This window comes from Anomaloglossus baeobatrachus, chromosome 1 (genome assembly GCF_048569485.1).
Source record: "Anomaloglossus baeobatrachus isolate aAnoBae1 chromosome 1, aAnoBae1.hap1, whole genome shotgun sequence".
Taxonomy (NCBI): Eukaryota; Metazoa; Chordata; class Amphibia; order Anura; family Aromobatidae; genus Anomaloglossus; species Anomaloglossus baeobatrachus.
The window spans coordinates 710,409,134-710,423,663 of NC_134353.1; the positions used below are offsets into that span (position 1 = coordinate 710,409,134).

Here is a 14,530-nt window from a genome sequence, read left to right on the forward strand (position 1 = left end):
GTGTTTGTGCTCCCATGCCTGTGTGTGCCCCTGCACATCCCCACTGCAGCCTGTGCTCCGTGCAGCGTCCCATCCACCCTGCGCATCCCCCACTGCAGCGTCCCGTCCTCCTTGTGCATCCCCACTGCAGCCTGTGCTCCGTGCAGTGTCCCGTCCTCCTCGTGCATCCCCACTGCAGCCTGTGCTCCGTGCAGCGTCTCATCCTCCTTGTGTATCCCCACTGCAGCCTGTGCTCCGTGTAGCGTCCCGTCCTCCTCGCGTATCCCCACGGCAGCCTGTGCTCCTCACTCTCCCCCACGGCGGCCTGTGCTCCTCACTCTCCCCCACGGCAGCCTGTGCTCCTCACTCTCCCCCACGGCAGCCTGTGCTCCTCACTCTCCCCCACGGCGGCCTGTGCTCCTCACTCTCCCCCACGGCGGCCTGTGCTCCTCACTCTCCCCCACGGCGGCCTGTGCTCCTCACTCTCCCCCACGGCAGCCTGTGCTCCTCACTCTCCCCCACGGCAGCCTGTGCTCCTCACTCTCCCCCACGGCAGCCTGTGCCCCTGTGGCCTCCCTACGGCAGCCTGTGCCCCTGTGGCCTCCCTACGGCAGCCTGTGCCCCTGCGGCCTCCACACTGCTGCCTATGCCCCTGCGGCCTCCACACTGCTGCCTATGCCCCTGCGGCCTCCACACTGCTGCCTGTGCCCCCCTGGTATGTCAGAACCCCTAGCAATGTCATATTTCTCCCAGCCCTCCCAAGTGATATATAATCCTCCCCAGTGATGTCTAGTCCTCGCAGCCCTCCCCAGTGATGTCTAGTCCTCGCAGCCCTCCCCAGTGATGTCTAGTCCTCGCAGCCCTCCCCAGTGATGTCTAGTCCTCGCTGCCCTCCCCAGTGATGTCTAGTCCTCGCAGCCCTCCCCAGTGATGTCTAGTCCTCCCAGCCCTCCCCAGTGATGTCTAGTCCTCGCAGCCCTCCCCAGTGATGCCTAGTGCTCCCAGCCCTCCCCAGTGATGCCTAGTGCTCCCAGCCCTCCCCAGTGATGCCTAGTGCTCCCAGCCCTCCCCAGTGATGCCTAGTGCTCCCAGCCCTCCCCAGTGATGCCTAGTGCTCCCAGCCCTCCCCAGTGATGCCTAGTGCTCCCAGCCCTCCCCAGTGATGCCTAGTGCTCGCAGCCCTCCCCAGTGATGTCTAGTCCTCCCAGCCCTCCCCAGTGATGTCTAGTCCTCCCAGCCCTCCCCAGTGATGTCTAGTCCTCCCAGCCCTCCCCAGTGATGTCTATTCCTCCCAGCCCTCCCCAGTGATGTCTATTCCTCCCAGCCCTCCCCAGTGATGTCTAGTCCTCCCAGCCCTCCCCAGTGATGTCTAGTCCTCCCAGCCCTCCCCAGTGATGTCTAGTCCTCCCAGCCCTCCCCAGTGATGTCTAGTCCTCCCATCCCTCCCCAGTGATGTCTAGTCCTCCCAGCCCTCCCCAGTGATGTCTAGTCCTCCCAGCCCTCCCCAGTGATGTCTAGTGCTCCCAGCCCTCCCCAGTGATGTCTAGTGCTCCCAGCAATGTATATTCCTCCCAGCCCTCCCCAGTGATGTATATGCCCTCAGCATCTCCTGTGATGTATATGCCCTCAGCATCTCCTGTGATGTATATGCCCTCAGCATCTCCTGTGATGTATATGCCCTCAGCATCTCCTGTGATGTATATGCCCTCAGCATCTCCTGTGATGTATATGCCCTCAGCATCTCCTGTGATGTATATGCCCTCAGCATCTCCTGTGATGTATATGCCCTCAGCATCTCCTATGATGTATATACCCTCAGCATCTCCTGTGATGTATTTACAGCAGTCCCAGCTGACACAAACGTGGAAAAACAGTTGTGAGAAGCATTAAGATCAATATTGAATAATATAGCCGCACCAAAAACAAGAAGCTTCAGGCGCTACGATGAGTTAATTGTTTGACTAAGTATAGCAGGGTAATTTTAAGTTGATAGTTTTGTGCGGCCCCCGAAGGTTGGTAGAAAATTCCAAATGGCCCTCGGCATTAAAAAGGTTCCCCACCCCTGCCATAAAGAATTAATGGAGGGAACAGGCCATGCTTCACTGTCGCTGTATTCTAACCAGTGGTAGAAGTCCTCCATTCTGGTGATCATGGGGGTCTCAATGGTCAGATTCCAACATTCTAGTAGTTTTCATCTATTCTGTTACTTGATCTTACTGAAATACCCCCTTAAATGAACAAAGTTAATTTTAAAGTTGATTTTGATCAATAGATCTTGGAATAATAATAATTTCCACATTTGGATGTGTTGGAAAAAAATGTTCCTGTGCTGAGATAATCTCATAAATGTGCCCTTGCTATGTACTGTGTAATGGCCGTGTCTGACTGTACAGGGACATGGTCAGATCATACCTCATGGGCCGGGGAGGACGTCAAACAGAATACAAACAGAACAGCATGGGAATCATAGCTGATTTTTTCTGTGAGGTAAAACATTTCCCTGCCTGTTTTTAAAAAATGTTTTACCTCAAAGAAAGAAAGTCCTGCAATGTCAGTATACTTTTTTTACTTCATTGCCCAGGAGATGTGGTATGATCAGACCATCTTACATGCACAGTCAGAAACAGCCATTACACAGCACATAGCAGGGAATGATATGCAAGATTATCTCAGCACAGGAACATTTTTTTTTTTTAACCCATTCCAATTGTGGATTTTATTATTATTCCAAGATCTAATGATTAAAATGAACTTTGTGCTATGAAAAGCCCCTCTATGCCTCATTCACACATAGTTATTCTCTAGTGCCAGTGGTACGGTTAGGAACCTGGAGCTGAGCCTAATCTAACCTAAATGGACAAGTAGAGTCACATCCTCGCTTCATAGACAGTATATGCAGTCAGCTCCGCACAAGAAGAATTAGAGTAACCTGTTGAATTAAATGGTTTTTCACACAGGTACTGGCATGGAGACAACTTGCCATTTGATGGCCCTGGAGGCATCCTTGCTCATGCTTTTTTCCCGAAAACACATCGCGAAGGAGATGTACACTTTGATTATGATGAAGCTTGGACCATTGGGAACAATTTAGGTAGGAACTGACCATTAATAAGCTATCCATCTTTTTCCTATTGACGTCTTCGCAGAGGATTTATACAAATTTAGACTCACTTTCATCCATTGCAGGAACCGACCTTTTACAAGTAGCTGCTCATGAGTTTGGCCATGTGCTGGGTTTACAACATTCCTCAGTCTCCAAGTCTTTGATGTCTCCATTTTATACCTTTCGATATCCTCTCAGCCTAAGCACAGATGATAAACAGGGAATTCAATACCTGTATGGCACTCCACAAACCCCTACTGTAGCTCCAACCGTAAAGCCAGAAAGCCGCCAGCTGGAACCTGAGAGCAACGAGATCCCTTATGCTGAGGTTTGTTTTATAATGCTGTCTATGCAAATTGTTTACAGTGAAAAAGGGGTTAATATAGTGACTTTTTAAAAAATCAGTAGCTCATTACTTTCATATTGTGCTTAAGCAAATATTTAGACTTAAAATCAATGTCCATCATGTATCATTGCGTAATGATCGGTTTCTTTACATATCTTTGCAGTGATTGTATTATCTCTGCTCTGCTACAGTAAAAAAAAAAAAACGTGATCTAAAGGTGTTGGCGGGTTGACATCCCCTAAAACAAAACATGATTTATGGCCAAAGATGTCACATATTCAAGTGATGGAATATTTAAAGCCTACTGCACACCTATACATTAATATTAATTTGTAAGCTTATATTGCACCATTAGTGGCGAACTTAGAAATCATGGGACCCCATAGCAGTAGTCCCAACTGCCCCGCCCCCAAATAAAATAATATTTGGTGAGGTCACAGGAGAGCATATATCACAACTTTGCAGCCTTTACAAAATAATTTTGCTCCTATTGAAACCCGTTAGTGTTCCTACGCACTTAGATACCCCTTTTGTCGCCCCATAAAGTATGATGCCAACAAAAGTGACCCCCAAACACAGCACGGTACTCCCCACACTAAATTCATACAGAGTACCCATCACATACACAGAAAAAACAGAGGAGAACAATCTCCTAAATCCAGCTCACCGCATGCCTGTGGAAGTCCTTATGATGGTGAACGGAGATTCTTGAGCCAAGAGAGGTAACCATAAAGATTCAAAGGTCCAGCAGCATATCCATAAAAAATAAATTTATTTATTCCATATATAAAATGTTTAAAAGGACAAAAAGACGGTCCGTGAACAAGGGTTGTCCCCGAAACGCTTTTTTTTGTCCTTTTAAACATTTTATATATGGAATAAATAAATTCATCATTTTTTATGGATGTGCTGCTGGACCTTTGAATCTTTACCATCACATACACAGTATGATGACCCCACAATATCCTCCCTTGCAACGTATAGTACTCCCACAGTGACCCCAACACAGTATGATACCCCCACAGTAATCCAACCACAGTATAATAGCCCCAACACAGTCCTACTAAACAGTATAAGGATACCACCGCCCTTCACACAGTATGATGGCCCTCCATATAGTATATTATCATTCCAAACAGTATAATGACCCTCCATACAGTATTATGGCCTCCCACACAGTATAATTGCCCCCCAGACAAAATACTCGCCACCACATAGCCCTCCAAACAGTATAATGACTCTTAAATAGCCCTCCAAACAGTATATTGACATCAACAAAGCCATCCAAATAATATAATTGCCCCCACATAGCCCTCCAAACAGTATAATGGCCCTCTTACAGCCAATCACACAGTATGATCCCCACAATGGGTACAATGTACTCATTGATTAAAACTAGTTGATTCTTCCTGTTCACCCACTGCTCCGGTCTCTACAGTATGTGTACTGAAGCTCCACACAGCGGGCATCATGTAGTGATGTCACTGCATCCTATGAGCTGAGACATCATATAAAATGATGGAGGAGCGAGATAATGGCTTTCTGTTCTATCATTGCTTTCAATTGTATCTGGATCAAGGATTGTGTGCTGCTACTAAAGAGCAGAAACACCTACACATTTTGCCTGTAGACCTTTTTTTTTTATTATTATAATTATTATTATAATAGTACACATTAACTTAGGAGTCATATGTATACAATTTTATTTTAGCCAGATGCCTGTACAACAGATTTTGATGCAGTATCCACAATCCGTGGAGAGTTGTTCTTCTTCCGATCTGGATATGTCTGGCGCCTAAGAGGGGGAAAACTCCAGAGTGGATACCCAGCTTTAGCTTCACGACACTGGAAAGGGATTCCTGAATCTGTGGATGCTGCTTTGGAAGATTCTGTTGGGAATATTTGGTTCTTCAATGGTAAACAGCATTGCTCTTTTTTATTATTTTCTTACTATAAAAAACCCTATAAGATTTTATATAAAATAATAATGCATAAACAGTTCTTTGTGTGTTGTATCAGTGGTGTACTGCTAATAGCAACACCACGCACTACTGCTTTGTGGCCCATGAGTTGGAGAGGTGGCCTGGTCGTGATTTCAGCACCTGACTTTCTCCCATCTGATGTCACACCTTCAGTAGTATCTGTATCCTGTATACAGATACAGTTGAAAAAATTATGGATCAGGGAGCCATCAGCTCCTTGTTCTATCATTCTCCATGTGCATTTGAGCTCTGAATCTCAACACAGCTGGTGTAATGAGGTCCCTACACTGCTGTGTGGAGCTTCAGATTCCATACTGTAGAAACTGGAACAGTGGGGGAGCGAAGAGAGGTTTTCATTTTTTTATCAATCAGTAGAGGGCTGACATTCTGTGTGATGAAGATATACAGAGGGGGCCATCATAAAGTAAGGGAGCTTTGGATTCCATCAACTGTATGTGAGGGCGATCATGTTGTGTGGGGGTCATCATACTGTGTTGTGGGACTGTGGGAGCCTCATAATTGTGTGGGGGAAACTGTGGAGATATCATTGTGTTGAGGGCACTGTGAGGGTATCATACTGTTTGTGTGGAGGGTTGCATGAAGGAATTTACTGTAGTGGTATTCTATTTTGTTTGAGGGCATATTTGTTGGCATCAAAATGTATGGGGACAACTAAAGGGTTATTGTAGTGGGTGAGAACGCTAAAGGACTTCAGAGGGGGAAAATTACTTTGTAAGTGCTGCAATACTTAGGGTATGTGCGCACGTTGCGTACTAGCCCAGCACCTAAAAGGTGCGCTTCAGAGCGCAGCTGAAAAGCTCCGTTCTGAAGCGCATGGTGCCGGCGAGAACGTGCGCTCTGCCTGCAGCTCCTGCCATAGACAGAGCAGGAGCTGCCGGCAAAGCGCACGGAAGAAGTGACATGTCACTTCTTTTTGCGCAGCGCTTCGGCAGTAGCCGAAGCGCTGCGCTCTGAGACGCCACGTGCGCACGGCCCCTGCACAATCTCCATAGACTGTGCAGGGGACGCAGGACGCATGCAGTTACGCTGCGCTGCAAAGCGCAGCGTAACTGCATGAATTTACGCAACGTGCGCACATAGCCTAAGTGTCTTTAAAAGTTAGGAAATCTACCTTTCTGTGACTATGCATCTGCACCTTTACGCTGCCTAAACCGCCGTGATTTCTATGTTTAAACATTTGGTATATACTTTTTCTTGTATAGATAGTGTTACAAATGTTTGCAGAACTAAATTTGAACCTCTTTACGACGTCCGCCGTACATGTACGACGCATATTGGAAGCGGGTGTATGGAGCGGGCTCACAAGGTGAGCTCGCTCTGTAGCCAGCAGGTAATGGCTGCGTGTTGCAGTAAAGGCCTGCCATTAACAATTGTCCATGAAACCGATAGTTAACCTGTTAAATCTCACTGTCAAACTCTTTGACGGCTGGATTTATAATGGAGGCTTGCTATTTTAAGCGCCAATCAGCGCACCGGTGATTGCGTGTCGCTGATGGGTTGCTATGACAACAGGGGGTCTGCTGAAGACCACCATGCTTGTCATTGCAGTGCTCCTTTGAATCCATTCCTGTGGGTGGGCTTCAAAGAAGACTGTGATTATCACTATATGCAGCAATGCTTTTTGGCTGATCATAGCATCCTATGGTATTGTAGAGGTCTTGTAGAGGTATTGTAGAGGTCCAATCTAACCCTGGAGGTAGTAAAAAAATACTTATGAGATTAGGGTATATACAGTTAGGTCCAGAAATACTTGAACAATGACACAAGTTTTGGAATTTTAGCTCTTTACAAAAATATATTCAAAATACAGTAATATAATCAATATGGGCACCAAGTGCAGATTCTCAGCTTTAATTTGAGGGTATTCACATCCTAATTGGAGTAAGGGTTTAGGAAGTACAGTTGTTTCTTTTTGGGTTTTTTTTTAAGGGATCAAAAGTAATTTGACAATTATCTCAAAAGCTCTTCAATGGGCTGCATGGTCTATTGCCTTGTTAATCCATCATCAAATAAGTGCATAAAAGGTCTGGAGCTGATTCCAGGTGTGGCATTTGGAAACTGTTGCTGTGAATCCACAACATGCAGTCTAAGGAGTTCTCAATGGAAGAGAAACAGACCATAATTAGGCTGGAAAAAAAATCCATCAGAGAGAGAGCAGAAATGTTAGGAGTGGCCAAATAAAAAGTTTGTTTCATTCTGGAAAAGAAAGCGCACTGGAGAGCTTGGGAACTCAAAGACTTGCTATCCATGGAAGAGAAGAGTTGCGGATGAGCACAGAATCCTGTCTATTGTGAATAAAAACCCCTTCACAACATCCACCCAAGTGAAGAGCACTCTCCAGGAAGGGGTTTCAAATGATCTGAGACTACGATAAAGCAAATAATTCATAAGAACAAATACAGAGGGTTAACCACAAGGTGAAAACCAATAATTAGCCTTAAAAATAGAAAGGGCAAATTAGACTTTGCAAAAAAAAAAATACTTAAAGATGTAAGCTCAGTTCTAGAAGAGCATTCTTTAGACAGATGAACATGAGATCAGCCTGCACCAGAATGATGGAAAGAAGAAAGTATGGAGAAGTCTTGAAACGGCTCATGATCCAAAGCACATCACATGGTGGAGGCAGTGTGATGGCCGGGCATATGCAGTGTGGCTTCCAATGGTACTGGGTCACTAGTGTTTATTGCTGATGTGACTGAAGACAGAAGCAGGGAAGGAAACTAACCCCAAATCAAAAGGTCGTATTGAGTTCCAAGACCGTTTCATGACACCTGACAAAGCATCGCAAAGGAGGAAACCAGTGTTTGGTGACATCCATGGCTTCCAGACTTCAGGCTGTCATTACCTGCAAAGGATTCTTTACAAAGTATTAAAAATGAACATTTTATTTATGGTAAATTAAATTTGTCCAATTACTTTTGAGCCACTGCTATGAGGAGGCTTTGTAAGAAAATGGTTACAATTCCTAAATGTTTCACAGGATATTTTTGTTCAACCGCTATAATTACACCTGAAAGTCTCCACTTCAATTACATCTCAGTTGTTTCATTTAAAATAAAAACTATTGGCATGCAGAGGCCAAATCACGAAGATCTGGTCACTATATGTTTTGACCTAACTGTATAGTTATAAAATAACATCTGCTTGAGATGTTACTTTTGCTGACCTCGAGGGAGGTATGTACAAGGTCTTCCTTGCTCTTGACATTGAAAACAAGCATCACAAATGATCACCCTAGGGCAAGAAAGTGATGGTATAAATACATGTCAAACAATCCCTTCCTTCCCCTTATGGAACTACAGAACTATAATTGTAATAAATATATTTAGATAGATGATTTTATATAGCCCCATAATAAAACAATTGTCTGAAAAAACAATGAGTATAGAGCTCACAAAGAAGTGCATTCATGCTGTCTATATGACAAACAGTGGCCTATTGAGAGAGATTACATTTAGCATCACAAAGAATTGATGTAGATATTACCAAATATAGAGGTTCAGGTTAGCCTTTTATAAGTGCGTGTATTTAGTGTACAGATACAAGCTAGGGCAGGTCCAGGGATCATCTCGCATTCTTAGGCCTTTGTTGGATGTCTGTATGCTGGAGCCGCAGTATGTCCTATAAAGCCCGAGGCACAGAAGAAAATCAAGCTTTTGCCAGCTCAACTGCCCCATGAAGCAACAAACCCTGGGGCACAATATTTCAAACATTGCAAAAGCGGGGCATTGACAGACAGATAGCAGACATACGGAGCATGAGGTTCAAAGGGACGGGCAGATTATTGCACAATTTATAGTGTCACCAAGGTTGTTAGCTTAATAAATAAATATATGTAAATCGCTGTGGTATTAACATAGCTATATAAGGGAGTCAAATAAACTAAAAAATAAATATTTGCACACTTAGGTCTAAAAAAAGTTTGGACAATGATTGAATCTTCATGATTTGTGGTCTTCATGCCACTATTTATTTATTAAAAATAACAAAAATACAATATATCCAGCTCACCAGTCTATGTCTAGATTCCACCTGGGTCGGTGCACAGTATCCGTGGTTGGTGTCCACAGCTGTCACAATCATTGGAAAGGAGGAGGGGAGGGAAACATATCCAGCACCATGTCTTTTAAAAAAAACTTCAAATTTATTAATTCCAAGTAAAAAAAAAATTCTTATATGGACTAAAACAATCTCTCCATATGCCTTATAGCACCTTACATGTTTCAGAGAAGAACTCCTTAATCATAGGCAAATACTATTTATATATATATATATATATATATATATATATATATATATATATATATATTTTTTTATTATTATTTCAGGGGCTCACGACCTAACTGGAGAAAGTAATTTAGCCATAAATAAAATTGTTAATATTTAATACTTTGTAAAGAATCCTGCATGAAGTCTGGAAGTCACCAAAGATTGGGTTTACTCCTTTGTGATGCTTTGCCAGGTGTCATGGGACTCGATCCGGCGACCTAAACCCCATAAAGAATCTATGGGTCACTGTCAAAAGGAAGATGAGAGACACCAGACCCAACAATGCAGACGAGCTGAAGGCTGCTATCAAAGCAACCAGGGCTTCCATAACACCTCAGCAGTGCCACAGGCTGATCGCCTCCATGCCACGCCACATTGCTGCAGGAATTCATGCAAAAGGAGCCCCAACCAAGTATTGAGGGCATTTAGTGTACAGACTTTTCAGTAGGTGCCATCATTTTCTGAGCTTACAATCATTTTTTCAGTTGATCTTATATAATATTCTAATTTTCTGAGATAATGACTTTTGGGTTTTCATTGGCTGTAAGACATAATCATCAACATTAACAGAAATAAACACTTGAAATTGATCACTCTGTGTGTAATGACTCTATAAAATGTTTCACTTTTTGTATTGAATTACTGAAATAAATTAACTTTTTGATGATATTCTAATGTATTGTGATGCACTTGTGTATATATGAAGTAAATAAACTGACAGACTGGTACAAAGGGGAGAGGATACCGCCCTCAAAGGCTTACAACCCACATAGTAATGGGGAAGGAGACCGAAAGCGTCTGATTAGCTGAAAATTTATTCTGTAGTAGGACAGTGACCCCAAACAAAGCCAATGTGACTAACAATTTTTAGCGTCAACAAGGAGTCTTGGAAGTCATGATATAGCCCCCACAGACCACAGAGCCCACATCTCAAATCATCGAGTCTGTGTGTCATTACATGAAGAGACAGAAGGATTTGCGCAAGCCTAAAGCCACAGAAGGTCTGTGGTTAGTTCTCTATGAAGTCTGGAAGATCGTCTCTGCTGGGTTCCTTCAAAAACTGGGTGCAACTGTACTTAGAGGAATTGATGCTGTTTTGATGGTCACACCAAATATTGATTCGATTTAAAATTTGCTTTTCTTTATTAACTTTCTTACCTTTTAGCTTATTTTCCACACATGCCTATATCTTGCGCAGAGTATTGTATACAGATTGATGTGTATATAATTGATTATAATCTGTACATAACAAGGATTTAGTGTGCATACAACTACATATAGTAAAAAATTCTATGTATATTATATATTTAACTTTATAGGTTTAAAGTACTGGGTATTTGATGGAAAGTTGCAAGCCACGGGCCCTTTCCAGATATCTGATCTTGGATTGTCTGTGCCTGATGTTCAAGCGGCACTTTTGTGGGGAACTAACAAGAGTAAGAAAACATACTTATTTAGAGGAGCAGAATATTGGCGTTTCAATACTGAGACACGACGGATAGAAAATAGACACTCCAGAAGCATGAGTGATTGGAGAGGAGTGCCCACCAGCATAGATGCTGCCTTCCAGGATGAACATGGTAAGGATATACTATTTTTCTAAATAAGGTAAATAAGGGCACTCAACATAATATCTTTAGCATTATAAACGAGGATCCATCTTACAGAGAATCTGTTAGCATGGTTTCACACCCCCAACTATGTACATGTGCCTGTGACTCTTTCAAAGACAAGTCCAGCAGTACCTATGGTTGGTCCGCTTTTCCAGTACTAAAAATCTGCGTCTGAATTGATATGCATATGGATACGCTAGATCTGAAACCATTGTCACTTCAGCTCTATTGCCTGCTTAGCCCGCCTCCTCTTACTTGACTGACGGCTTCTTTGCCTGAACTCGCACAGCACAGAGGCTGTCAGTTAGGCAGGGAATAGAGCTGGAGTGACAGAGGCTTCTCAAAGGGAATCTGTCAGCATGGATTCAAAATCCAAACTATTTATATGTGCATGTAGCTCTTTCAAAAACAAATACAGTAATAACTTTTCATGGTCAGTCCGCTTTTCCATTACTGAGAAAACTGTATCTGAATTGATACAGAAATGGCTATGGTAGATCTGAAACCTCTCCTCTTTCACTTCAGCTCTATTCCTTGCCTAGCCCCCCTACACCTACTTGACTGACTGCTTCTTTGCTTGAACTCACACAGTACATAGGCTGTCAGTCAAGCAGGAAGAGGCGGTGTTGGGCGGTGAACAGAGCTGGAGTGACAGAGTTTTCAGATCTACAATTTCCATTTGCATATCAATTCACACACTGATGTGTCAGTTCTGAATTTACTAACTAACTATGTATACGGTACTGCTTGACTTGATCTTGAAAGAGCTACAGGTGCTTACAAATAGTTTAGGGGATGAAATCCTACTGAGATTCAGATTCCCTTTAAAACCAGGCACAGCAACATAGTATAAACCTTCTCAAGTTATAAAAGTGCTGGAATACCCATAAAAGAACTTTTAAGGCCTCCGTGCACACTAACAACGTAGGACAAACACGTTAGCTTCTGCAGGTCCTTGCTTTCCTACAACAATTGAATATCAACAGCTGATTCTTTTGTTCTCCCAGGAGATAAGATGCCAGAGCTGTTTGTCAGCACCTGTTGGTAAAAAATAGGTGTCAGAAGAACTGGGTGTCAGGAGCACCCTTCAAGGCTTGTGTTCAAAGAAAGAGAGCGTTTCCTGTTTCAGTTTGTCATCCGTGCTTGATGTGAAGGGGCTGGCTGAATGATTTGGTCCAACAGCTAAGGCTAGTTTCACACATACGGCTTTTCGCCGGTTTGCCGGTTCCGGCACACGCCAGTACATTGTATACAGTACAGTGGTAGCGCGACAAGCTCCGGGCACATCGCTAACGAGATGTCGTTGGGGTCACGGAATTCGTGACGTATATCCGGCCTCGTTAGCGACATCGTTGCGTAACACGTACAAGCGACCGCTAACGATCAAAAATACTCTATCTAACTAATTGTTGATCGTTGACACTTCGTTCAAATCCCAAATATCGTTGATGGTGCAGGATGCAGGTTGTTTGTCGTTCCTGAGGCAGCACACATCGCTATGTGTGACACCCCAGGAACGACGAACAACACCGTACCTGCGTCCTCCGGCAATGAGGTGGGTGTGACTTTCATTCGGCTGCTCTCCGCCCCTCCGCTTCTATTGGATGCCTGCCGTGTGTCGTCACTGTGACGCCGCACAAACCGCCCCCCTTAGAAAAGAGGCAGTTCGCTGGCCACAGCGACATTGTTAGGCAGGTAAGTTCGTGTCACGGGTACTAGCGATATTGTGCGCCACGGGCAGTGATTTGCCCGTGACGCACAAACGACAGGGGTGGGTGCATTCACGAGCGACATCGCTAGCAATGTCGCAGCGTGTAAAGCAGCCTTTAGTCAGTTAATTTCTCTATATACATTGGTCATTACAAAGAAGGAGTGTGGCTTAGCTATTCAAGTTAGCCATCTATTCAGCCCCCTTTACAAATAGCACGGATCACATGGCTGTGCAGGAAACTCTCTTCTGTGTTAAGCACCGCAACACCAGTGTCATAATGGATTTGTGACTCTAATCAGAAATATTAATCCACATTCATCTTTACCATTTTTGCTTGTAGGTTTTGCTTACTTTCTGCGAGGTCGATATTACTGGAAATTTGATCCTGTACAAGTTCGTGTGCTAGAGGGTTATCCACGCCTGGTCAGTCAAGATTTCTTCAACTGCCCATCATCATCATCATCATCATCATCTGCCAACTCATTATGATGAAACCAACGCCATACAATTTTCTTTCTATACATATTTGCATTTGTGCAGAGCACTGACATAATCCAAGTCCATGTTTTGTAATGGACAGCAGAGAGTAAAGCAAAGAACAGTCTTTTCTGCCGCGTCAAGCCTCTGGTTTCTCGCTTGACTGACTTATAAAGTAAGGTGTTATTACTCCAGGTGCAGAGCAAGGGACATTTTAACACTACCACATGCTTTTATGCAAAAAAAAACAAAACCATTATTGCCTTGCTGCAAGTCATGTGATGGACTGCCAGAATGCTTCGGATGGCATGTGTGAGAGAAAAGGGACACGGGTAACCGATTCCTAAAACTAAACACCAATTTTTGATTTCAGTCTTTTTCTCAGTTTGCTCCTGATTTCACAGCAAAGGTCAAACAACATCTAGTAGTACTGTAAAAGAAATGTACTAAGACTCCTAGACCCAATATTAGCTTCATGAGTTAGTGAAGAAACACAAGAAAGACACATCTGCAACTCGAAAAGTATGTTTGACTGATTACACTTTGCTGACATTGATGATATTAACACCGTGTGCAACACTTACCGAGGAAGACTCTTGTGTTTTATTTAATGTATGTATCTGTGCAGTAGCAATACCTCTTGCAGTGCTGGACGCTGATCAAGAGAGGGTTGCGGCACAAGTTTGCTAATTATTGTCCAGTGGCTGTCTCCACACTGTGCTATTAACAGTTGTACTAATTAGACTTTTGTATTAATGACATTTTTTTAATGTAAACTAAAACTGCATTAGGATTTCTTTCAGTATAAAATCATATATATTTCCAAGTTATTATTCCACAGGCAAAGTACGGGTAAGTTCTATTGGGACCAAGACTGCGGACTTTATCTGTGGGTTTGCACAATTTTACCTGTGGATTTTACAAGTTTCTACCACATGATGCAGATATTGTAAAGGGTACTTTACACGCTGCGATATTGGTACAGATATCGCTAGCGAGCGTACCCGCCCCCGTCGGTTGTGCGTCACG

At 43.5% G+C, this 14,530-nt stretch overlaps 1 protein-coding gene across 1 annotated transcript in view; it reads left to right on the forward strand.

Moving 5' to 3' along the window:
* The window catches only part of MMP11 (matrix metallopeptidase 11), a 54,206-nt gene extending 40,601 nt beyond the window's left edge, over window positions 1–13,605 (forward strand). The window contains exons 4-8 of the mRNA XM_075341792.1: window positions 2,937–3,070; window positions 3,166–3,410; window positions 5,140–5,344; window positions 11,020–11,280; window positions 13,365–13,605. Of these exons, the coding sequence (XP_075197907.1) occupies window positions 2,937–3,070; window positions 3,166–3,410; window positions 5,140–5,344; window positions 11,020–11,280; window positions 13,365–13,513 (994 nt within the window). The 3' untranslated portion in view covers window positions 13,514–13,605. The remainder of the gene's footprint in view (window positions 1–2,936; window positions 3,071–3,165; window positions 3,411–5,139; window positions 5,345–11,019; window positions 11,281–13,364) is intronic.
* The last annotated feature ends 925 nt before the right edge of the window (window positions 13,606–14,530 follow it).